This window comes from Gossypium hirsutum, chromosome D01 (assembly GCF_007990345.1).
Source record: "Gossypium hirsutum isolate 1008001.06 chromosome D01, Gossypium_hirsutum_v2.1, whole genome shotgun sequence".
Taxonomy (NCBI): Eukaryota; Viridiplantae; Streptophyta; class Magnoliopsida; order Malvales; family Malvaceae; genus Gossypium; species Gossypium hirsutum.
In genome coordinates, this window is record NC_053437.1 from 41,731,703 (window position 1) to 41,757,766 (window position 26,064).

Here is a 26,064-nt window from a genome sequence, read left to right on the forward strand (position 1 = left end):
CCCAGAACCCAGAGGCAAACTAACACACATCTAACCACCAAACCAACAAGCTCATTCTAATACTAGAGCGCAAAGATAAACACAATAGATCAACCTACTCACTGCTCCTAACCACAAAGCTCAAAACTTCTAACCCTAAAATTTAGAGTGTTACAGAATAAATTATAATGATAATGATGAGCAGATTTAATCATAATGTTCCAATAACTTGTGGAGTAATAGTGGTTAAAATAATCATTAAGTCCATTGTTTAATTGCTAATCAAGCTTCATGCATTTTCTAAATTAAAATTCAATATCGATTACACTTTTAAATTTTAGTCCCTGTACTGTAATTAATCACTTTCTCAATTCAATTATTCAACCATCCATTAGTATATTTTCCAATTAAATACGAAAATTCTTCTATTCATAAATTCACTAACTCAATTTATGAGATTCTGTTGTGGAACCGTGTTTTCCGACAACAACTAAAAATCGAGTCATTACAAGATATACCAATATCATTCCAAGGACACGATGAGGACATCGTTAGAATAGGTGAAAGAGAATGTCACCACTAGCACATAGAGGATCGTGACCAACATACGAAAACAACCCAAGGCAATTGTTTGAGTAAATTGGGCTTACTTAACCCACTAGGAATGACTCAATTCTTGGAACATTATGGAAATCCCATTTACTTGAAAGCCTAGTGACCTAGTAAACACTCCACTAGGAATAACTCAATTCTTGGAACATTATGGCAATTGTTATTAGGTTATTTTATAATCATAAAGGTAAGGTTATAGAGAGTTCAAATTCCTTAGGAATTTATCTTGTAAATAGACAGAGCCAAGTGATGTAATTCAATGTGTATTGTTAGATGTAGCGAAGCTCAACTTTAAATAGAGACCTTTTCCACCTGATTTTGTAACTTGTATCATTCAAAATTCATTAACCAAATTGAGATCATTGATTTATTACGTAGCTTTCTTGAGCATTATTTTCTTTCTTGCTCGTTCTGCATAGTCACATAACTTTCTTGAAGCAAATTTATAGCCTAAATTGCACGATTTGCTAGGCTAAAGTTCTAAGTCAGTTACAATTAAAAACGATTTTTTCGAAAAAAATGAATTTGAAAGGAAAGAAATAAAAGAAGAAAAGCAAAAAGTAAAAAGTTCGAAGTTTGAAGTTTCAAGGTTCTTTTTAAATTTTATTTTATTTTGTTTTTATTTCTTTTAATTTTCTATTTTAACTTTTTTTTCAATAGATTCATTTTAAAGTTTTGTTTCTAAAAGGAAAAATTCATTTTAAATTATGCTCCAAACTTGACATTTAATGATTTTAATAGAAAAAAAAAATCTACTCAATATAACTTTGACATATCTAAGATTAGGAACAAACCAATCAATTGTATTGATTGAATCAAAAACCAATTAATACATTCATCATCCCAGGCAAAGACAAAAAAAAATCAATTGACAGAAGAAGCTTTGCATACTGTTTAACCAAGATATATACTCTTTAATAATTTTTTATTTTTCAATTTTTATAAACTTTTAACATTCTATTTTATTTGATCGAAGTGAACCGATCAAACTGAAATAAAAAAAAAAACCAATAAACTAAACAATTCGGCAACCAATCTGATTTCAAAAATATCACAATTAACTCCAAAATATAACAACAAATTTTGACTCTAGATTGTCCGGATCTGTGAACTACTCTGGAAAGATAGCAAGTTATAAACGGCTGCACTAACTACGAGATTTTTCTTCGTTTAGTACTATTTGCCTGTTCAATAGATGAGTTATTTAATATCCTAGAATAAAAAAATCATTAAAAATCATTGTATAATTGCTATTTAAGAGTGTTCGTGATTTTTCTGTACATCCGTGACAACCTCACACTCGATTTGGTTCCTAACAGAAAGCTTTATAATGGAACTTCAAAAAAAAAAAAAAACTGCACTACAACAAATTGACTAATTTTACAGATCTCTAGGGGTAGTCTATCAAATGAGGGGTTTGGGGAAAAATTTTGTACAACAATGTTGTTCCAAATCAATTTATTTTGTTTGGTTTGTTCAATAGATGAGTTATTTAATATCCTAGAATAAAAAAATCATTAAAAATCATTTGTATAATTGCCATTTAAGAGTGTTCATGATTTTTCTGTACATCCGTGACAACCTCACTCGATTTGGTTCCTAAAAGAAAGCTTTATAATGGAACTTCAAAAAAAAAAAAACAGCACTACATCAAATTCACTAATTTTACAGATCTCTAGGGCTAGGCTATCAAATGAGGGGTTTGGGGAAAAAATTTGTACAACAATGTTGTTCCAAATCAATTTATTTTGTTTGGTTTTGGCTTTGGCTTCGACCTCATGCTAGCTCTGCGAGCAACATCCCATGCTTTCTGAGGTGCATATACACCGAGTTGTGAAGCAAAAAAGGACTCGTAACCAGGAGAGTCAAAGGCAAAGCCCGTGTGTTTGGATAATTCCCTTGGTAATTGAGATAAAGCATAGCTTCTAGCCTCATCTGGTGTAAGCTGATTATAAATTCCCAGTAAATCTGTACGACCACTATCATCAGCTTCATCCTTGTGAATTTCCTGAACAATCTGATAATCATAGGGGAAGAACCATCTTTGCACACTGGAAACAAAAGTAAACACGTTAAGAAAAAATCATACAGCATAGAAAATAAGAGCGAGGAAAAAGAATGTGCTATGTATGGCTTTAATTTTGGCAGCTAATCCAAACACAACTAGAAACTCATGAGTTCGAAATCTATCGCGCACCTAACAGCCTTATAGTGTTAAATGATTTTCATGCAGCAAATTATGTCAGAGTAGAGAACTTGCAGTTATTTCTCATTCTTACCCTAAGTAAAGGAAATCTCCCAGAAGTGCAGCAACAGGAACAAGAAGAAGAGTGATGTAGAAATAGAATGTACTCATCAAGACGTATATGACCCAAAAGATATTCTCCTGCAGTAGCAAATACAGCCATTAAGTTGCATGCCTCAATCCAAATGGAGAGAGAAAGCTGATGAAATGTGATTATCCACTTACCTGTCGATCATATGGAGTCATAATACCAGAATATAAGAAAATAAACAAGAACCACGCTACAATGCTTCCTCCGACACTAATGTAATGCCAGCTTGTGATTGAATTACAGATCATAAGAAGGCGCAAATTGACAGTTACTACAACACACGTGAAGGCCATTGTGCTGACATCCCATAGACCAAACATTTTACCAGATGAACCTTGACTTGTAGAACTGGAAACTGTCACAAAGTAGTAGAAGACTAGAGATTGATAGACAGCAAAAAAGGCCCATATTGCCACAACTCTCCACTTGAAGAACATATTTTTTATTCCCTCCTTGTATAATTCAGGGTACCTCTTTGAAAGGGATGAACTGACATCCTGGACATCAAACAAAGTCTTGAATAAATCAAGCTTATGACGGGGGAACAAAATTCTATTAAATAAATGGAAAAATTGCGGTACCTTATCAAAAAGGCCAACAATAATCACCGGTAGTGCAGTGAATATGACATTATACAACGACTGGAACCAATCGTCATAGAATCTTTGACCAGAAAATCCAGTATAAAAGGTGAACCAAAACTGAGTCAAAGTGAATGTAAGATTCTTGTAAAAGAAATACGTCACAACCTGCAAAACAGGGTGCCATGAATATCATCACCAAGCAGCAGTTTTAAATTGCTTTGAAGGGAAAAGAAAAGTCAAACGCTGCATGATATAAAAGATAACACCAAGGCCCATACATCCAACAAAAAATGTTAAATGTTTCTAAAAAGAAACTCAAACCTTGCATAATCTAATATAAGACCATCGTCCATGAACAAGGAGCAAATCTTTAAGAAAACGAAACTGAGCAATTGCAAAATCACTAGCCATAACTGCTTGCATCCCCTCAAGCCCACTAATCCCAACACCAATATGAGCAGCTTGAATCATGCTAACATCATTGGCACCATCACCGATACTAAGTGTAATTTTACGTGCACCTTTCTTGACTAGACTTGTTACCTGCAAATGCAAAAGTAAATTTAGATGTTACTTTCAAAACAACAGAAGTTAAACCATATTTCCTCTTTCCTATCAGTAGTTTGAACTACATTTTCTTTTCTTACATTGAAAGAAAAAAACCAAAATTTTAATCATAGTTTCATATGAACTTCAGCACTAGAGAGCTCATTAAAATAATCCTAGTCATCACAGAGAAAATTGGTTTAGGACAGAGTTAACACACCAAACACTGTTAGTTTGATAAAGTTCTAAAAATGCATGTAATGGCGCCAATCCTCAAAACCTGTCAACATTGCAAAACATTGTTCAAAATAATAGACCACAGCGAACCCAGTCACTTCACCAAGATATCTTCAGAAAAATGTCATGCCATTTGCAAATTGTCATCAATTTACTAAATTGACCTTTTATCCATACATACCAACACCACTGAAAGCTAAATTAAAGATGTTTCATTTCAGTTACCATCAGGAACCTACCTGAGCTTTCTGTAGAGGGGAGACTCGACAGCAAACAACCGAAGAACAATTCAAGCTCAAATTGAGAAGCATTATCCGTAAACTTGGGTCTAAAGCATACATCAGACATTTTCCATCTATAATAAGTGCTAATTTTGGTCCAGAGACACTGTGAAAATATTGCTGTGCCTCATCAAGGCACTTCTTCAGTTGTTTTTTAACTTCCTCCTTGATAAAGCGTGCAATTTCCACTTGGTCCCCCTGATAAGTAAAAGAATAAACATGAATATATAGAATAGTTTGTATTACAGTAAATCCTAAACTAAAAGCAACTAAAGAAAGACTAGTTTTAAATGCTTACCCTTTCTTCAACTTCTCTAATAGCATCTGTTTCAGAGCTGATAATGAATTGTTTCATCTCATTGTTTAGTAAGTTGCATGCTGCGACATTATTAGAAACAAAAGAGAAATGAAGATTGTTAACCATACAAGGACTGAATACATTATCTGATTCCAAGGAAAATTGACGCAAAATAGAATCTCCCATTGAATCTTACCATAAGCTATATTTATTGCAGTTTCCATCTTGTCCCCTGTTAGCACCCAAATCTTAATCCCAGCTCGGGAAAGAGTCTCAATGCAATCTGGCACTCCTTCTTGAAGCTTGTCTTCTATCGCAGTTGCACCAATTAAAATGAGATCCTTCTCTATGAGTTCAGCTACCTGCATAAGTTACAAAAATGTGCATGATATAATAATCATTAAATTACATCTCTATAGATGTAACTCATCTTTCCAGTAACAGTAACCTGAAAGTTCAAAGCTGATTAAAAAAACCCTAATTCCCTAATCCAGTTAAGCCTAATACAACTACAATGAAATCATGATTACTGGCTTCATGGACAATGAAAAACTCACCCTTGGTAAAAAAATATAAAGAACCACTTTTGAAAGAAATATTTTATTTATAATTAAGCTAATGTTTAAAAATAAAAATCATGTAAAAACATTTGAACTAGAAAATAGAATTATATCTATCAAAATTATAATAAAAGAATACAAAAAATATATATTTCACATGACATTAAAGAAAGGTTCAAAGAAAACACGAGATTTAGTTTTGAACTTGGCAAAAAGGTATTAGCTTGAAAGTATAAAAATTATAATATAAGATAAATATAATTTTGATAGAAATCTTGATTCACATATTAAGTGGGTCATATTGATTGTATCTGATCTTACATGTCAAGTAATTCCCTAAACCAGATACAACTAGAATGGAACCATGATTACTGGCTTCATGGATAATAAAAAGCCACCTTTCATCAAAAAATATTAAGAACCACTTTCGACAGATGCATTTATTTATAATTAAGCTAATGTTTAAAATATAAATTATGTAGAAATATTTGAACTAGAAAATAAAATTATATCTATTAAAATTATAATAAAAGAAAACAAAAAATATATATTTCACATAACATTAAAAAAAGGTTCAAAGAAAACACTAGATTTTATTCGAACTTGGCAAAAAGGTATTAGCTTGAAAGTATAAAAATTATAATATAAGATAAATATAATTTTGAGAGAATCTTGATTCACATATTAAGTGGGTAATATTGACTGTATCCAATGTTACATATCACATAATCTTGGTCATAAAAGTTTCCTACAATTTAGATGGGAATTAGATATTCCTCCAAGACAATGATCTGATCACTCTCAGTGATCCAAGATCCCTGCTACAGAATCACCGAGTAGAGAGTCCTTTCCACGTATCTCATAAATCTAAGTTTCTTGACCATACATCTAATTCAGATTCAAAATGCCTTTCCCTTCCCAGCTAACAGAAGAAATATTCTCCCTATAGATTCACTTATTGCAACCTTGTCAGATTAACTTTGCACCATTAGCCATGTTATGGCTTGAGAAAACCTCCTATTAAAAGCAAACAAACCTCCACAACTTTCATCCCAAAACGACTGAAATGCCACAGAAGTCAGCTTGATCTTAGTCCCTTTTACTAAGGGGTATATAACTATATTAGGTTTTGACCAAATTAAGATCAAGACCAAGCCATTTCATTTCACAAGATGTTCCTATCATTTAAGTAAAGTGGATCATCCAAAAGATAAGGTGACATTAACAGCAAAGCCAGCCTAGTAAAGAATAACAGATTAGCGCCAAGATTTCAGTAAACAAAATCATTACAGCATTATTATGAAAATAGTAAATAAAAAAAAAAATAAAAATCAAAGCAAATAATAAATGAATCAATATAATTCTTTAAATGAAGAGAAGATAAAAATATCATTATTACAAAAGAAAAAAATATATACTTAGTTTCTTCAAGGAGAAAATGATACCACATAGATAAACATACCTCATCCAACTTCCTTTCACGATCTCGTAGAGATGACTTGGCTTGGATGAATTTCTCATTCCAGCTCTCATAAACGTCTGGAGCTAGATCTTTATAGGCTAGGCAAAGGGTTCGTAATCCAGCAGAGCCAAATATTTCCAAATGTTCCCTGGTCACCTTCTTTAAGTCATCACTTCCACCCACCAACCTCTCATAAATGACAGTATCAGCTCCCTGTGAAAAGCATGGTTCTGGCCCAGTGTCATCCTTGTTTTTTTTTCCCGAGAAAACATTTTTAATGCTCATACTATTTGAAAACTTCTGAAGATTCATTACCTTACAGTACAGTACCAACCTTCCATCTGGATAACGGCATACAACAGATTGGCGCTTCCTCGTACTATTTAGTAAAGAAAATGAGTTACACATTAGTGCCAACCAGAAAGAACTCATACAAAATGATAGGAGCAAAGATGCATCCAAACCTATTGAACTCGAGAACATTTAAAATCTCATAAGACACATCTTGGATTTTACCCATCCTCTCCACATGAGATTCACGAACATATATCATTGTAGGGGTACGCCTACAAAAGGAAAGAAAAAAAAAAGAGCCTCAAATCAAGCTGCAAAATCATGCAGCAACAGTAACCTCCTCAACCTAGCTCACACCAAAAAGGAAACAACAATCATAATGCCCAGAAAAAACGACCAAAATTTGTCAGAGATGAAGCAGGAGCTTTGTTTTCTAATATTTTATTATTTCAGTTTTATTTATTGAGTTATATTATGGATGGCTAGGATTACTAGTTATCTTTAGGGTTTAAACCTAGGACTAAGAATTAAACTTTATTTGCAAGAAATCCTAGCAACTTCAGTTGCAAGAAAGGAAACCTATATAACTAAGTTATAGGCTGCACAACCATCATTATTATTCTCATTATTTTCTTTAAATTAATAGAAAAACGAGGTCTTCTATAACCCTAAGTTTTCTAGAGTTTCATGTTTCCTATTTGTTTGTTTAGTCCTAATTCTTTAATTGCTGCTGTTTTCTCCACTAAACGACATCAATTTTGGTGTCAGAGCCTAATTAGATCCTAGGTTTATATTAGGGTTCGCTTTTAAGCCATGGTTGGAAGAACAGAGTTTGAGAAGGAAATCAAGATTAAAAAAAAGATTTGGCTGTGCTACTGTCCGGTGCAGTTTATGCTTGGTTGCGACATCAACTAAAAGGAACCTTCATGGAGATTTCGAAAGGTGCCCACAACTAGTTTGATATACCGGAAGGTAGTCTCACTGATAAATCTGATTCTAGTGAGAAAGAAAACCCCTTTCATGATTGAGGTGGATTGAAGGAACAGTTGGCACATGGCCCTGAATTAAACAAAGATGAATGTAAAGTTGAAGTTACCGATTTTCTTTGTAAGATGTATGTGGAAGATCAAGATTATGATCTATTAGAACCAATCTATGATGAATATCCTGAAGAAAGTAAAGAAGATGATGTGTATCCAGTTAAGAAAAAGCCTTGGGTTGTCCAAGGAATGATAGCAAAAATCTCAGGAGGAGAGGATTGGAGGCAAGTAAAAAATCTCTTAAATATCCCAAGGGATACAACATCATGTGATAATTTTGGAGTAAAAAGGATTGATTCAATTTCCATTATTGAATCAAATTCTGCCATGAAAAAATTCAGTGTTGAGCTCAAGAAAAAGCTGGAAAGTTTGAAGGCAAGTCATATTGTGAAGGCGGTGCAGTCTTTTGAAGAAAAAACACCTGCAATCAACACGAAAGTTGTTGCTGAAATTCGAGTTCCGATGGTTTCTAGAGAAAGTCGGTGGATGAAATTCATGAAATGGGTAGAAGTGAGGACTTATTGTTGATAATTTCGCGTGAATGTTTGCCTTGGCATCTGAACAACAGTTATTTGTTTGAACCTCTTGATCTAATTTGTTTTTGCTCTAAGACAACATTTATGTGTAGGTTGGACTTGTTTGCTTATGATCATGCCTCAAAGTCTCTTATCTTGGTGGAGAATTGAATGTTACTTGGTATTCTACATGCATGGGGGGAGATCAGTTCTTTTGGCTTTAGGACTGTAGCATGAGACATTCAATGATTTCAGCTTTCATCTTTTGGGCCTATTCAATTACTAAGTTTTGTGATGGTAAGTTAAAAGTCAGCTTGTCCTTACTCTGAAAGATGCCTATGCTGTCACTGTCTATGGGAGAATGTACTGCATACAAGTTCATATATTTGCAATGATGCTGCATTCATATAAGCATTACTGTGATGCTATAATCCAACAGGGTTCATTGCCAAATCGTTCAAGCAAAGTTGCTGGGAGTGTGGTTGATAAATAATGTACAACCTTTCCATTAATTTGATACGAAGGTTGTCTTGAAATATGTGAAACCCATATATTTTGGGATATATTTTTAGGTAGATAAATCTTATTTAGATAGATAAATCTTAGAATAAATCATTTGAGATATTCTAGGAATATTTTATTTTATCTTTTAGTAATTTATTAGAATAAGGGAATTATTTTTCTTATGTTTTAGTAGTTTATTAGAATAAGGGAATTATTTTTCCAATTAGGTTATGACTCTTTTCTTTATTTAAATCCAATTGTTTAGTTAATAAAAGACAGAACAGTTTTATTAAATACTCCCTTGAAAACTTTCAAGTTGTTATACTCTGACATATTTGCAGATTCTCAAGCTCCTATATTAGCTCTGCTTCATGTACTGTTGAGGGGTTTCCCAAGGTCCAATAATTCCAGCTTTGAACCAATGAAAATCTTCTCAAATGATGCTGGAAAATGGGTACAGGTACTGAGAGTTGTACTGCTAATCTGAACCATCATCCTTATCAACTCCTAGGTATTCAAATACATGAAACTCATCTAGTTTGGAATATATTTAAAAGTTATTTAGGTAGATAAATCTTAGAATTCATTTGAGATATTTTAGAAATATTTTATTTTATCTTTTAGTAGTTTATTAAAATAAATTAATTATTTTCCCAATTAGGTTATGACTTTTTTCTCTATTTAAATTCAATTCTTCAGTTAATAAAAAACATAACAATTTTATTAAATACTCTTTTGAAAATTTTCATAGCATCTGAACTAGGTTAAATCTCTAGTAACATAATGGTTAAAACAATCTTCACTGGAGATAAGAGATTCAGCAATCAAACGGAGGTAGAAAGTTTTGCCATTAAAACAACTATCGACAGCGCAATGACTCAAGGGACAGAGGCGTCTCACCTCTCTTTTCAGCTGACATCTCACAAGCTGAATGACAAGAATTATCTCAAATGGTCGCAGTCCGTAAAGTTAGCAATTGATGGGTGCGGCAAGTTAGGTCATTTAACTGGAGAAGTCAAGCAACCATAGGTGTGCAATCCAAAGATGAGCAAGTGGAGGTCAGAAAAATATATGACAATTGCGTGGCTTATTAATTCCATGAAAGCATTCATAGGTAAACCTTTTTTTTTTCTCTCGACTGTTAAAGATTTTTGGGACACTGTGAAAGACATCTATTTAGATTTAGAAAACGTTTCACAAATCTTTGAGTTAAAAATAAAACTCTAGAAACCTAGACAAAGAGAAACAGAAATTACTTTTTATTATAACGAGATAATATATCTTTGGTAAGAACTGGATTAGTGTTATAATGATGAATAGGAGTATCTTGGAGATGGTATAAATGCTACGAAAAAAGAAGAGAATGAACGAGCTTATTTATTTCTGGCTAGTTTAAATAAAGAATTTGATGAAATGAGATCTCAAATCTTAGGGATAAAGCCACTTCTAAGACTCTATGAGATTTTTTCTGACGTTAGAAGAGAGGAGACAAGGGAAAAAGTAGTGTTAAGGCTAGAATTTTAACTAATGATGATAATTCTACTCTTGTAACTGTTAAAAAATAATGATGATAGTGAAAAAAGAAAAAAAAACATTGGTGCGATCACTGCAAAAAATATTGGCACACTTGAAAAACGTGTTGAAAGTTCCATGAAAAACCGGCGAATGAAAAAAAAAAGAGTGGCAATGGTCATGGTTCACAATCAGAGGATAGCAGAGCTTTCCAAACGACTAATGAAAATTATGAGGGCCATAGTTCTCTAGAACGGTCTCCATTCACTAAGGAACAATTAGAGCATCTACACAAGCTTTTTCAATTACCACAGTTTCGGATGAATTCTTCTATTCCTAACTCATCCAATAATCATTCTTCCCCCTTTACCCATCAGATACTGATTTTTCTATTTTTTTTCAGTGTCAAGCATTGTAAAACAAACACGTGGATCAATGATTCTAGAGCTAGTGATCACATGACTAGTAGTCATTTTCTTTTCTCAACTTACACACCTTGTGCAGAAAACAAAAAGATCATAGTACCAGATGGGTCGTTCTCGGCAATAGTCGAAAAAGGCACTGTTAAAATTTCGCTTTACTTAGTTTTACATGATATTTTACATGTGCCAAATCTAGTTTGTAATCTCATATCGGTTAGTAAATTATCTTAGTCCTCGAATTGTCATGTTATATTTTACTCCTATGTATAAATTTCAAGACATGGTCTCGAGGAGGATTATTGACAATGCTAAATAATCTGGTGGAATTTACTTTCTTCACGACGACCATCTAAGTCAACCAACAACTACTTTATATTTAAATTTTGTTTCTAGTTTTAATAAGGTTATGATTTGACATTATAGGCTACATCCTAATTTTTACTATTTAAGATATTTGTTACCTAATCTATTTAAAAATAAGTCTTTTTTCATATCACTGTGAATTTTGTGAATTGACTAAACATCATCGGTCATTCTTTCCACCTAAAAAATATAAAGTTTCCAAACCTTTTTCGTTAATTCATAGTGATGTTTGAGAACCTTCGAGAGTCTTAACTTTTTCAAGAAAACATTGGTTTCTCACATTTATTGATGATTATACTTGCATTTGTTGGATATTTTTATTAAAAAATAAGTCTAAAGTTAAAAATGTGTTTAAGATCCTTGCACTCAAATATGCAAATTACACGCTTTCATTATTTTGGTCTCAGAGCCAGGATGGTGGTCTCCACTGGTTATTCCTATAACCACAACAATCCACCACCCCTACCACCATCGATGCCCATCCTACAACTGCTGACACATCCAATGAAGTTGTTTTACAGCATCTCGCTTACATTACATCCAAGGGGAGGCCATTGACGCTTCCATGAGAGCCCAATCTAAGTGAAAAGGACTGGAAACCTCATTGGGGCAACGTGCAGTAAGCTAAACTTTTGGGACAGACGAAGCAAAAGATGAGAATGATTCCCCTCGGTGGTTCAGGTATTCTTCTCAACTGCCACCTACGAAAATTGGATTTTCCCGATTCAATGGTGGGGATCCCAGCAGCTACATTTTGAAAGCTGAGAAGCATTACCGGTATTGTCAAACTCCCAATTATCTCAAGGTTGATGTTGCAACTATGTATCTGGTAGGGGACGCACTAGGTTTTTTTGCTTAGGTCAACAATAAGCAAACAAGAACCATACAACAATACCAACAAAAATTTGCTAAACACTCTGCTCATGTTAAAAATTGGCCTGAACACATTATCTTTTGGGGATTTTCTTAATGGATTACACAACGATCTCAAGGCTAATGTCAGAATCCACAAACCACAATTCATCTATAAAGCCATGAGTTTGGCACTTGAGTTCAAACAGAAGTTGAGCACTTCTAGTGGACCTCAAAACTTTACTTGGGTTGTTATACCAAACCTAGTCCAGCAATTGTTGTCCCAATAACACCGCACCCTCAAAATCTACAAACCTTCGAACATCAAAAAACCAGGTTTGATCCTTTACCCCGTGGCCATGGGATGTTGAACATCATAATACAGCACCACCTTTGAAAACATATGTTTGAAAGAAAAACAGGACAGCAAGTGGTAACTTTATGGACTTTGACAAAGTCAACAAAGAAGAAACCAACTGCTTACTGAATTACTTCGGAGTTACACAATTCATGGACTCTTCTCCACCTTATACATGTTCAACTTAACAAACACCATTAGCACCTTCAACACTTCCATTACGTTACTAGATTTAAGGAATTTGTTATGCTTTCAATAGTTTAAATTTTTGTTGTATTGTTTAAGTTGTTATTAAAGGAAAAATATTCTAATTTCTTTAATTGGAGTTTTGTCCTCTCCAAACAGACAACCTACTTGGGTGTTTAAGATCCTTGCACTCAAATATGCAAATTACAATCATTGTTTTATCTTAATATAGCTCCTATCACATGTGGGGGATTTTTATCAAAGGCTGTCAAAGAATTTCAAAAGAACACTAATCAATTATTAGGAGAATTGCACAAGAAGCAAAAGCAAGGGCCAAATATACAAGTATTGGAATGCTAGAGTAAGGATTGTAAGCAATACTAATGGTTGATTTATTATCACAATACAGCCTCATTAATCCTTCCTATTTTATTCTTAAGTCATCTAAGATTATCTTCACCTGGAGTAACTCACATATTCCCAACGCCATTGATCTGAACTCTGCCTTTGTGCTTGATCTTGCTATCTCGTTTTGTTTCTTACTTCTCCATGTTACAAGATTCCCACCTAATAGAGTACAGTAATCAAACGTTGATCTCTTGTCGACCAAAGATCCTGCGTAATCTACATCAGTATAAGCTTTTAACATCACACATGTGCATGTTTGTCGCTTAAACAACATTCCTCTTGTTGGGCTGCCTTTCAAGTATTCTCTTGTTTGCTGCTTTAAGGTGTGATTCTTTAAGATTGTGCATAAATTGGCTTACCACGCTCACTGCAAATCCTATATCTGGTCTTGTGTGCCAGATATATCAACCTCCGAACAAGCCTCTGATAGGATCCTCTATCTACGATGGGACCTTCTAGAGCATCAAATTCGGCTGGGCCTCAATTGGTTTACAACCAATCTTCCTTGTTTCTTTCAACAAGTCGAGCATGTACTTTTGTTGGGAGCTGAAAATTCTTTGCTTTGAAAGCACTACTTCAATGCCTAGAAAGTATTTTCATTTTCCTAGCTCTTTGATGTCAAACTCTTTCAGACATTGCTTCAAATTGTTCATCTATTCTACATCATTACCAGTTACGATGATGTCATCTACATAAACTAACAATGTTGTAACTCTCCCAGAATCTGAGTGTCTCACGAACAAGATATGGTCTCCTTGACATTGCTTGTATCTCAACGATACCATTACCTTAGCAAACCTCCCAAACCAAGCTCATAGTGATTGTTTGAGCTCATAAAGAGCTTTCTTCAGTTTGCACACCATTCCCTCTTTAGATTCAAATCCAGGAGGAACTTCCATGTAAATTCCTCTTCTAGATCACCATGGAGGAACGCATTTTTTATATCAAATTATTGTAGATTCCACTCAAAATTACCAGCTAACGACAAACGTATCAGTAGTATGTTCATTTTTTGCAATAGGAGCAAATGTCCTAAGATAATCAAATGCCATAGGTTTGAGTGTATCTTTTGGCCACCAATGTTGCCTTGTATCTTTCTACTGAGCCGTCAACTTTGTATTTTATAGTGAAAACCCACCTACATCCGACCAGTTTTTTCCCTTTTGGCAATTCAACTAAACTCCCATGTTCTGTTCTTCTTAAGGGCTTTCATCTCAATTTTCATAGCATCCTCCCATCTCTTATCTCCTAAGGCTCTATGGTTTTGAGATAGATTTGGATACGACATGAAAAAGATAAAGTGGATGTTTTGTGCAAGTTCTTGTTCCTTTCTTAAGTGAAATTGGCTGGTCTTCAGTACTCGATTTTTTTTGCTTGTCTGCTGGTTCAATTGGCTCAACACTTGGTGTGACACTACCGGCTAGTTTGAAAGTGGTTTCGGGAAATTGGGCAACAACACGAATAGGAGATTATACTTGTACTGGCCGAGAGACTAGTATTTTCCTCCAGGAATAAACCTGTAGTGGTTGAATGTTATCTTGGTTTCCCTTGTCTTTCATCATTTCAATTAATTTAACTGACTCGATTGATGGAGAAGTAAGAGAAGTGGACTCAAAAAAAACAAATTCAGATGCCATGAATGGTTTTAATTGTAACGAAGTGGGCTCAGAGACGGTTATGGGTATAGACACATCAAGAAGAAACATATATTTTGCTTTATCTTCATTCAAGGTCTCCCCCTGAATAAGCCTGTTGAAAAAAAGGATTCATCCTCGACAAAAGTAACATCAACCAAGACAGAGAATTTTTTAGTAGGTGGAACATTTATAAACCTTTTGAGTGGAAGAATATTAGATAAAAATGCATCGAAGAGCACGTGGATCCAATTTACTCCAATTGTGAGAATGAACATGGACAAACTCAACACCCAAAGATTTGAGGAATAAAATTGTTTCAATAGAAAATTTTAGGAAAATTTTTTTGAGAATATCAATAGGACTTTTGAACCCCAAGTACACGTGTCGGGAACCTATTAATAAGAAAGGCAGTGGTTAATACAGCTTCACCCAAGTATTGTTTTGGAACATTCTTGTGAAACAACAATGATCTAGTGATCTATAGGAGATACCATTCTTTCGCTCACCACTTCGTTTTGTTGTGGAGTGGTAACACATTAGGGTTCAAGAATAATCCTTGTCTTTTGAAAGAATGGCGATCGAAATCCATTAATTTTTACATCAAACTGAGTATTGATTATGTTGTAAAAAAGAAAACCAATTTAATTAAGTTATAGGCTTCACAATCATTATTATTCTTATTATTTTCTTTGAATTAATAGAAAAACTAGAGGTTTTCTATAACCCTAAGTTTTCTAGAGTTCCATCTTTCCTATTCGTTTGTTCAACCCTAATTCTTTTTATTGTTGTTTTCTCTCCAAAACCACATCAATAGAAGTATGATTTGACAAATCTATACTCATTTCCTTTGCTAGCTGTCTATCAAAAGTCATAAGTCATTGCCAAATTTGAGGGATCATCTCATTTGTACAAGACAGTGAGTTGATGAACTTTAGGAAAAAGCAACCAGATAGTAGCACTATCCCTTGGAAAGAAAATTAACAACTAAGAATCAAGAACCACCAAAATAAGTTGCTTCATTAACATTTTTCCTTTCCTTAAGAAATAGAATCATCTAGGAGAGAAAATTGAACCATTCGATAAAAGCTTGAAAAAAAATTATCAAATTTATAAAAACATTTGGTTCACTTGGTACATTGACATCAAGATAGGTATGCTTTACTTCAAAAGCTACCTCAAACAAGATAAAGACCAGGGATGAATCCAATTTACTTTAGTTAAGTGGAAAACATGCAATCCAATGTTTCAAACAGACAGATTAAAACTAAATCAGAATCAAGTTGAATTCAATTAAATTGTTAATTAGAACTCTCACAAAAATAAATCCTTCCACTTCCGAATGAGACATTGGAAAACCCTAACCTGTAAAAGAAGAAGCCAAAATGCTTTGCGGCCAAAACCAATGCAGCCTCATCTGGGGATGCAGCTTGATATTTGATTTTCTCAGGGGACTCATCACCTTCAGGGAGCACAGTGTGGCATATGGCAAGGCACCTAAAGAATTCCTACAATGAAGAAACAAAACATGCCTTAAAACTTTGTAGTTAATAAATTAGACTATCGTATTATTTCAATTAGGTAGGTATCCAGCAAAAAGTATAACTAGGTTCAAAAATAAATCCTAATGAAAAGAAAGAAAGCTAAATTTCAATCATGTTTTATGCACTCCTAAATTACACTATGTGCAATAAACAAATGAATAATGCAATTATATAAAAAGGGAACCTAATAATCAACACTAGAAGATGGGCCCATCATAGGCTCTATTTGTCAACAAACACTAGCTTTGATTATCATATTATATAAAGAAAGAGCCTTGTTAAAGAGCCTTGTTATTATAAATTAAGCTTAATAATGCACTAGGACATATTTTGCCTACTCAAAACTAGTTCAGAAGAAAATAGCTTAAAAATCTGAGGAATACATGAATGTGTGCACACATCCATTGGCAATGCCACAAATATACAATTAAGGGTTATCAAAAATTGGCAAAGATATCCAGCATCTAATTGACCGTCCAAAGTAACTTATGTAATATTGAACAATGTATATGTTGACAGCTTATCTCAGCATTACTGATTTTTAAATATTAGATTAACTTAAAATTAGGATTATTGATTTAATGTATTAATTATATTTCCTTAGTTCGGCCTATTCATTTAGTATAAATAGCCATGAAAATATTTCTGTTGGAATATACAAGAGAAAAGGATTCTTATTATCAACATGGTATCAAGAGCTTGAGAATCCTGATTTTTGGAGCCTATTTTTTCAAAATTCCCGAACCCTAGAAAATCCAATTTCGTAATCTCCATTTTCTAACCTATTTTTTTTCTCACCGCCCCCTTCAACAAAGTCACAATCTCATCTTCGACGAAACCTCAAAACCTTATGACCAAACTCCCTGCACGTGGCTCTCACGCGCCACCCACAGCTTCGACATATTTGCTCACACGCCGACGCATGCAACTCACATCCGCCGAGTTTGATTCTCCGACCACCATGATTGGCTTTGTTGGTGTTTTTCAGGTCTTCCTTGTTATTGGCTCTTGTGCATTCTTTTTTTTGAGAAAAAAGTGACAATTAAAAATATATATTATTTATGATAACCCCTCGAATCTAACATCCAATTTTTTAAAGTAAGGTAATGCTTTTAATATTCATATTAATGCTTACTAATGAATTATTAATTCTGATGCAAATATACACATGACAAGTTCCTCTAAAAGTTTTTTAAACTACTTCCTAAGTCAAACAAAAGAAGTGTCATGATAGCCAATGAGTCTATTACTCTTGTAATTGGATCAAGTTCTGTCAACTGTACACCCAATATTAAACTATCCTCTGTTCTACATGTTCCTCATTTTCCGGTTGACATTTTATCTGTTAGTGCCATCACAAATACCTTCTCTGATCATTGTGTATTCTAAGACCTTCAAACAGAGAAGAAGATTGACAATGGTAGATTGCATGATGACTTATATGTTGAAGAGCAATAGTGAATCTGTTCAAGCCTTTTTTGGAGGTAACAATGTTATCAACCAAGAAATAATGCAATGGCATAAGTAGTTAGGACACGCATCATTTTTTGTTATGTAAAAGTTATATCCTAGATTATATTCAGAAACTTGGTTTGATTCATTATTTTGTGAAGTTTGAGTTTTCTAAACACACTAAAAGTTCTTATCCTTTGAGAAATAATAGAAGTAATACTCCTTTTATGACTATTCATTCTGATGTTTGGGGACCAACTCAACATACATCATTATCTGGTGATTTGTGGTTTGTTACTTTTATCGGTTGTTGCCCTAAGATGACTTGGGTGTATTTGCTAAAATCGAAAAATGATATGTTTACATACTTTCAATATTTTCATAAAATGGCGTGTACTTAATTTGATGCTAAGATACAATTTTTTAGAACTAACAATGGTACAGAGTACAATTTTAATACCTATTTGGAGTCTTATGAGATAATCCATCAAACAACTTGTCCCGATACTAGTTCATAGAATGGGGTTGCTAAAAGGAAAAACAGACATTTGCTAGAAGTTGCCCGATCTCTTATGTTTTCCATGAACCATCCAAAACTATTCTGGGGGGACACAATTCTTGTAGTCGTCTACCTTATTAATAAAATGCCATTCAGAACCCTTAATTTCAAAAGTCCCTTAAAAACTTTACAGGGTAAAAATAATTATAATGTTCTTCCCAGGATATTTGGATGTATCTGATACGTCCATGATCAGAAAGCAGGCAAATTAGATTCACAAGCCCTTAAATGTGTGTTCATTGAGTATTCTCCAACACAAAAGGTTACAAGTGTTATCATCCTCCTTCACGAAAAACTGTCATTAGTATGGATGTTACATTCAGAGAAACTGAGCCCTATTATGGTACAACTCAATCACCTCTTCAGGTGGAGAACAATGAAAAAGAAGTGATACTTGACTTAGTAACTATTGAAAACCTTATTCCAAAAATCACCATTGTTCAAAAGGAAGCTACTGTTCTAGAAAACACTATTGTTCAAAAAGAGATTGTTGGGCGTTTGGACAAACCAGATTTAAAGAAGTATGCAAGAAGGCTTAGAACAGAAAAAGTCATCATGCAACCTACTATGTGCCAAAACTCTTCATCTTCTGGTGAGTTACCCCCTAATGATTTAGATAAACCTATTGCCCAAAGAAAAAGAGTTAAATCTTGTACTATATACCCTATGTCTAACTTTATTTCTTATGACTCATTGTCCCCGTCGTATAAAGCCTTTGTCTTGTCTTTGTCCTCTATGTCTATTCCACAGGATTGGCGTGAAGCATTTGAAGATCCCAAGTGGAAAGAAACCATGGTTGAAGAAACAAAGACACTAGTAAAGAATGAGAACTGGGAGCTAGTAACTCCTCTACAAGGCAAGAATTTGGTGGGATGCAAATGGGTGTTTACCATGAAACAAAAGTATGATGGTTCAATTGAAAGGTACAAAGCCAGATTGGTTGCTAAAGGCTTCACTCAAACTTATGGACTAAACTATCAAGAGATGTTTGCCCCTGTTGCCAAAATGAACACCATCAGAATTATGTTTTATTGTGCAGCCAACCTTGACTAGAATCTACAACAACTTGATGTGAAGAATGCATTCCTACATGGAGACTTAGACGAGGAAGTACATATAAAGATTCCTCTTGGATTTGATAATGCAATAATGCAGGGAAAAGTATGTAGATTGAAGAAAGCCTTGTATGGATTGAAATAATCTCCTAAAGCATGTTTTGACAGATTTCAAAAAACTACGATCAGAAAAGTTGACTACCGGCATCTTGGGCTTAAGTCATGTAGCCTCTGACAAGTAATTAGCTGATGTGTTCACTAAAGGACTTAACAACAGAAGCTATCATAATTTGGTTTGCAAATTGGACATGTGTGACATCTATGCACCAACTTGAGGGGGAGTGTCGACAGCTTATCTCAACTAATCTCATTACTGATTTTTAGGGATTAAATTATCTTAAAATTAGGATTATTGATTTAATGTATTGATTATGTTTCCTTAGTTAGGTCTATTCTTTTAGTATAAATAGCTATGTAAATTTTTCTGTTGGAATATAAAAGATAAAAGGATTACTATTCTCAACAATATATTATTTTCCATTTCGAATTTATAGTAGAAAATATCCATTTTCCCCTTAGACTTAAAATAGTATAATGTTAGAACCTAAAACTACTTGTTTCTATCTATTAAAAAATTCAACAATTAAGGTAATCTGTTAATGACCGGGCAACTCAGATGTCATGTCATCCAATACAGCATATGATTCTTCAATTTACTCTTTTACCAAATTTAAAGATCACAGTGAAATGGAATTAGACAAATCATTCATAATGTTCACTCATGCATGGCTTAACAACAATTTACAATAAAGCCAATACCCAACATCCAAGAAAGATCATGCCAATGGACAACATTGCCATATATGAACAAAACAAAACAAAACAAAATTGTGGTTGACAAATACCAAGTACTGTGGCTGGAGGCAAACTTGTCAATCCCTACAGCTGAGCACTCAAAATTGTTTTTAAAACTTTATGGATCTCAACTTCAAATCTATATGAGACTATTGAGATGAAAGCTCAATTAATTGATAAAATATCAACCCTGATTACTAGGCTATGTTCAAGATCATGGTTGAAAATACAATTGAAAGCTTGCTATCAGTTTTACTTCTAAATGAACTTTCTCAACTAAATTTCAAAAAAAAAAAGCTTATGTCACGTTTTGGCCCTCGCTTATACCCCTATTTTTTCACTTTAGTACCTAAACTTTTTTATCCTATTTCAATACCTAAGCTATTACTCCATTCCAATTTTTATTTAAAAAGGCAATTGTTGATGTGGCTAGAGATGAGCATTTGATCAAGTCGAGTCAAATCAAGAGAAAAAAATTTGAATTAATTGAGTTGACAAGTCTTATTTTATCAACCTAACTTGATTTAAAAATTTTTCAAATCAAGTCGAATCGAGTGAAATTGTTCAAGTTCAATTAAAAAAAATTAACTTTTCCAAAGCAAAATAAGAAAAAAAACAAAAGAAAATACTTTAGTATGATAAACTTGAATCATTAATTAACTTATTTAGGTTCCCAAAATTATTATTTAAAAAAAAATTTAAATTTTTAACTTCCTTTATATATTCTTTAGATTTTTTTAAAAGAATTTTACAACTTTTAAAAAAATATAAATTTTGGAATTTTATAAACCATTTGATTTTTTTTTTTTTTGCAATTTTTGTTGAGAGACTAATTTGTTCATTTTCAAAATTGACAATGACCAAAGAGGTATTTAGATCATCTGTTATTCGAATTGTAAAATTCAATTCGACTCCAACTCAAAACTTGTATTACTTATTCGAGTTTACTCCAATAACTCGATTCAATTTTTTTGAATCAACTCGAGTTTTGCTCACCCCTAGATGTGGCATCCATTAAAAATTCAAGATTCAAATATACATTAACTTATTAAATTCAAAAAATTTCAAATTTTTTATATTATATAAAATGAAAAATTATAAAAACATTATAAAAATATAAAAATATCAAATATATATAAATTCACAAATATTATATAAAATTCAAGACATATAAGTACTATAAATTTTATTAAATTAAAATTTTCAATTTTTATAATATATCAATTTATAATATAAAATATTATAAAAAGTAATTAAAATATAAATAATTCAAAAAAGAAATAAAGGAAAAAAATTCTAAAATTTAAAAATATATTAAAACAGTCAACAATCAACAGTTGATCAAAGTCGGTCAAAAGCAAGTCAATGATCGGTCAATATCAACAAACGACCAGTGGTCAATCAACAGTCAATCACCGCATTATCGATCAATGGCCACATCATTGCTGTCATGGAAAAGAAGCAGGCACATGGTGTATTCTGATTGGTTTGGTATGCCACTTTTTTTAACACTATAATCTTTTTGGACTAAAAACTATAATGAAAGAATACTTTAAGCACGAAAAGGGATTAAAAAAAACACTTAGATAGCAAAATAGAGAAACAAGTATAATTCTAAGGCCAAATCATGATATAAGCAAAAAAAAAAAAAAGTAGATCTTCTAATCTTCAACATTCAAATACCATAATTGCAACATAAAATATTGATAGTGATGTCATAAATATGCCATACATGCATTTTATGTATATTAACTAAAAGCAGGGCAATGAAAACATATCCAACTAGATAAAACACCTTATACATCGAAATGAAAGTACTGAAAAACGTAAATCAACTCCTACAACCACAGTATCAAACATGACTAACAAGCAAAAGTCCTTTTAAGAAAATCATAAAAAGTACATCTTATTCTTACCCCCTTAAAACAACACTTTAAACATAATGAGATTGAACATGCGTTTACCAATGAGAACCCGTAAGTACAATGATTCACAGTCAAAATAAGTCCATAATGGTAAGAAATAAAAGCCTTGTAGTAGCAAATCTTTCACATTAATAGTAAAATGCAACTATATATTGCTTATATTGCCAATGACCATAGAAAAATACCACTATAAATCATTATTAATGTTTCAGATTAATAGTAAAAGACTAGTAAAAATACCTTGCAAGCTTCAGGATTAGGCTCATTTCTCCAAGCACCTCGCATGAGCCTAACATCATCAAAATTGAAACCCTTTTCCCGCACAGAATTGATTGATGTTGGCACCTATAAAAGCTGTTATGAGAACAAGAACACCAGTCCCTAGCAATATAGCTAAATTTACTTAAGGAAAATATTCATTTCTTCATAAAGAGATATAAAAGACAATACCTCTGGGACCTTAATGCCTTTTCGTTCTGCAACACCCCTCTCAATTTCAGTCATACCTGTTCCATAGATTTCACCTCCAATCGTGCACTTGAAGAACTCCATTAAATTTCTTGTCAAAGTTCCAGTTTTATCAGAAAAAATGTATTCCACCTTATAATACCAGAAATTCAAAATGATTCAGAGAGACAAAAAAAGAAAAGTACCTGCATATCATTCAAGTCAGAAAATATTACATCTCCTTACCTGTCCAAGTTCCTCATTCAAATTAGATGTCCTAGCTAATGCGGGGGTGTTGGTTTCAGCATGATACATATTTAAATCCTTGTTGATAAATTGAGTGGACTGAATAAACTTGACCATCTAAAATTGCATGTAAAATCCAGTAAGATATATATATATTTGCATTGATAAAGCAAGTAATCAAATAAATGAAAGGAAAAAAAAAGGGGCAACCTCAATAGAAACATATAGAGATATCGGGATAATTGTCGAGTATAATGTAAGTAGGGTCAACATGGTCAAAAGAACAACCTGTAAAACCGGCAAAGAGGATTAAGTTAAAGTTTCATGTGTGTTATGAGTGTGCATGGGTATGTGATAGAAACCCAGAACCAACAAACATATATTACCAGAAATCTTCTGTTTGGATTGAACTGATCTTCCACACTTTTACTGAGACCTAAGAAGTAGTACTTTCGGTCAATGAATACACCGCTGCAAAATTTCAAGCAGTGAACATCATTATCAAAAAAAAAGCACAAAACAATTGGAAGAAATCCAACATTTAATGACATGTATTGTTAAGTACAGACTAGCAATTTCCCGGACCTGCCTATTGCTCCAATCAGACACATAGTGAAAAGAGTACCAAAGAGAGTGAGAATAAGTTTGTCAAGTTTCCTCTCTAATGTACTTCTTTTTGAAGGAACATTCATGGAATTCATCATAACCTGCAAACTCATCCCAAATTCCCACAAAATGGCATTAACTTAGAAGAGCAGAACAAAAAGATAAAGGGAAGAAAATAACACATTTGGCTGCCTTGGAGTGGATAAACATTCACAAAACCTTCTAAGCTCAGCCAGTTACAAAATGATTATATGGACGCAAATGTCAGGCTGAAAATATTTGAATACGATAGAAAATATTTTTGGTTAATATTTACAAATTTCCTATAAAGCAATATATATCAGCATGTTATTTGTTCCAGCATACTTCTTAGAAGAGACGGTGTAAAACTTTTATAACGAACCTTCGTTTCATGGCCAGTAAAAATAACAACCCCAACTACAAACTCAGTGTTTTTCAGACTGCAACCCTGAAATTAAATTGCCAATTCCACAGGCAGTTAAGTTCATCAGTGGAAAGAGAACATCAAATACAGCAGTTGCTAATTAATTAAAGATTAGCAAAACACAATTAAGAGACCCATAAAGTTAAAAGAATGTTATAAAGTGACATTATATCACTATTCCTACCAATACTTATCATATCATATTTAAGTGCAAAAAAGAAAGTCCATATGCTCCTGGAAAAATCCAGAGGCCAAAAGAAAATATTAACTTCAAAGTGATATAACTTGCTATATAAGAAGATCAATTGCTGATGAAAAAAAGATGTAAACACGTAAAAGTAAAGAGCTTATGATGGAAGGGAAAAAATCAGAATATACCCTCAGTAAAATCTGATTTGGAGAAAGAGGCAATGTTTGATTGTCGATTACAAGATTGCCAGTGAATGTGTACAAAGAGTTGTTTGGTTGCTCACACAGCACTTCACCTGCAGTTAACAAAGAGTACTGCTATTTATAAGATCAGAAGAAGAAACATGGATAAAATTAGATTTTGAAAGCAACTTCAGACAAAGCCCATCAAACTCAAATGGAAAAAAAAAAATGTTCACTGACAAAATTCTACACACCCTTGCATGTATATAGAGGATCCTTGGTGGCCAATATCCTCATAGTTATGCCATAAAAGTGAGGAGTTGAAGCAACATAATACATAAATAGACACAAACACATTGACATACAAAAACATACACATATGAATTGAGCTTTCATTAAGGCAAATGCTTTTTTAGCGCTTTGAGCCTCAGGCAATATAGAAGTTCTAATGCTTAGAGTGCATCTTGCACCTTTGACAACACTGTATCACACAATCATATTGACTTTAATAACATAGAAAAAAAACTAATTCCTTCCAAACTATGTGTGATGCAACAAAGGAGTCTCAAATTGTACTCAATATTAAGAACATTGATGATATTGGATATTGCATCAACTTTTAGGCTTTTTATATTAGAAATTTTAATTTTTCATTAATAGAACTTTAACTAATGGCTTTCATTGTCATAAGGTTTTTAAGGAAAAAAAACATGAAAGGTTTATATAGAATGTAAATGAAGTAGATATTTTAAGTATTTACAATGGTAAGATATGCATTAAAGATGGAATGGAAAGAGCCAAACGTAAAAACAATTAGAAGTACAATAATGACAAGTTAGAATCAGAAAGTAAAAGTTATTATGATTAAATTGTAGATGAAAACCAGTGACACCATATCTATCAAGGCAAATGAGCGGTTAAAACTAAATGGAAAAGATAGGGGTAAACTGCTGTAGATATGAAAAGCAACAGATACCAATAAATTTAGGTTCCATTTGGTAGATGCTTTGCTATTTGCTATGTCTTTCCTCTTTTGGTCATTTCTCCTATCTATTTTACGTTCCATCCAAAAAATGCAAGTAGCAAAAGCATCAACTAAATCAAGCATTAGCAACCTTATGGCCTTAACATGGGAAAATGGTAAAAGAAAAATTTTCACAAACCCCAACACGAGCCAAAGGTTGGTTCCCCATTCTCCAACACTAACTTAAACTCCAGTACAGTGATCAGTCTATAATATCCTCATTGTAGCTTAATAACTGAAACCTAACTACTGGATAAAAATATGTAAATAGAGATTTTTATGTCTTTTTTTTCACATTAAAAAGAATTATTCACTCAACTCATCAATTGACTCTTTTATCAGGTATACTTTGTTTTTCTTTTCTTCTTTTTTTTCCTTTTTACAACACATAGAGGATGTATTAAAATCTAAGGTTTAGGTTTATTTGATATTAATTACAAATATAAATAGAATAAATATTAATTCATAATACACAACTTTGACCTTATTCATTATTTTAGTTTAGCTGTTAATACAAAGGCAAATAGCATCAAAGACCCATAACAGTGACA

The 26,064-nt window shown here is 33.0% G+C and overlaps 1 protein-coding gene across 2 annotated transcripts in view; it reads right to left on the reverse strand.

The window, feature by feature from the left end:
- Positions 1–2,105: 2,105 nt before the first annotated feature.
- The window catches only part of LOC107890069 (phospholipid-transporting ATPase 3), a 31,223-nt gene continuing 7,264 nt past the window's right edge, over positions 2,106–26,064 (reverse strand). For both annotated transcript variants that reach the window (XM_041086528.1, XM_041086527.1), the window contains 20 exons: positions 24,496–24,602; positions 24,076–24,141; positions 23,652–23,773; positions 23,453–23,537; positions 23,277–23,354; positions 23,067–23,183; positions 22,824–22,973; positions 22,614–22,718; positions 16,349–16,491; positions 7,360–7,461; positions 7,211–7,274; positions 6,896–7,108; positions 5,070–5,235; positions 4,874–4,953; positions 4,534–4,773; positions 3,833–4,054; positions 3,509–3,676; positions 3,062–3,424; positions 2,871–2,977; positions 2,106–2,642 (listed from right to left, as the gene is read on the reverse strand). In XM_041086528.1, coding sequence (XP_040942462.1) covers positions 2,330–2,642; positions 2,871–2,977; positions 3,062–3,424; positions 3,509–3,676; positions 3,833–4,054; positions 4,534–4,773; positions 4,874–4,953; positions 5,070–5,235; positions 6,896–7,108; positions 7,211–7,274; positions 7,360–7,461; positions 16,349–16,491; positions 22,614–22,718; positions 22,824–22,973; positions 23,067–23,183; positions 23,277–23,354; positions 23,453–23,537; positions 23,652–23,773; positions 24,076–24,141; positions 24,496–24,602 — 3,011 coding nt within the window. In that variant the 3' untranslated portion in view covers positions 2,106–2,329. The remainder of the gene's footprint in view (positions 2,643–2,870; positions 2,978–3,061; positions 3,425–3,508; positions 3,677–3,832; positions 4,055–4,533; positions 4,774–4,873; positions 4,954–5,069; positions 5,236–6,895; positions 7,109–7,210; positions 7,275–7,359; positions 7,462–16,348; positions 16,492–22,613; positions 22,719–22,823; positions 22,974–23,066; positions 23,184–23,276; positions 23,355–23,452; positions 23,538–23,651; positions 23,774–24,075; positions 24,142–24,495; positions 24,603–26,064) is intronic.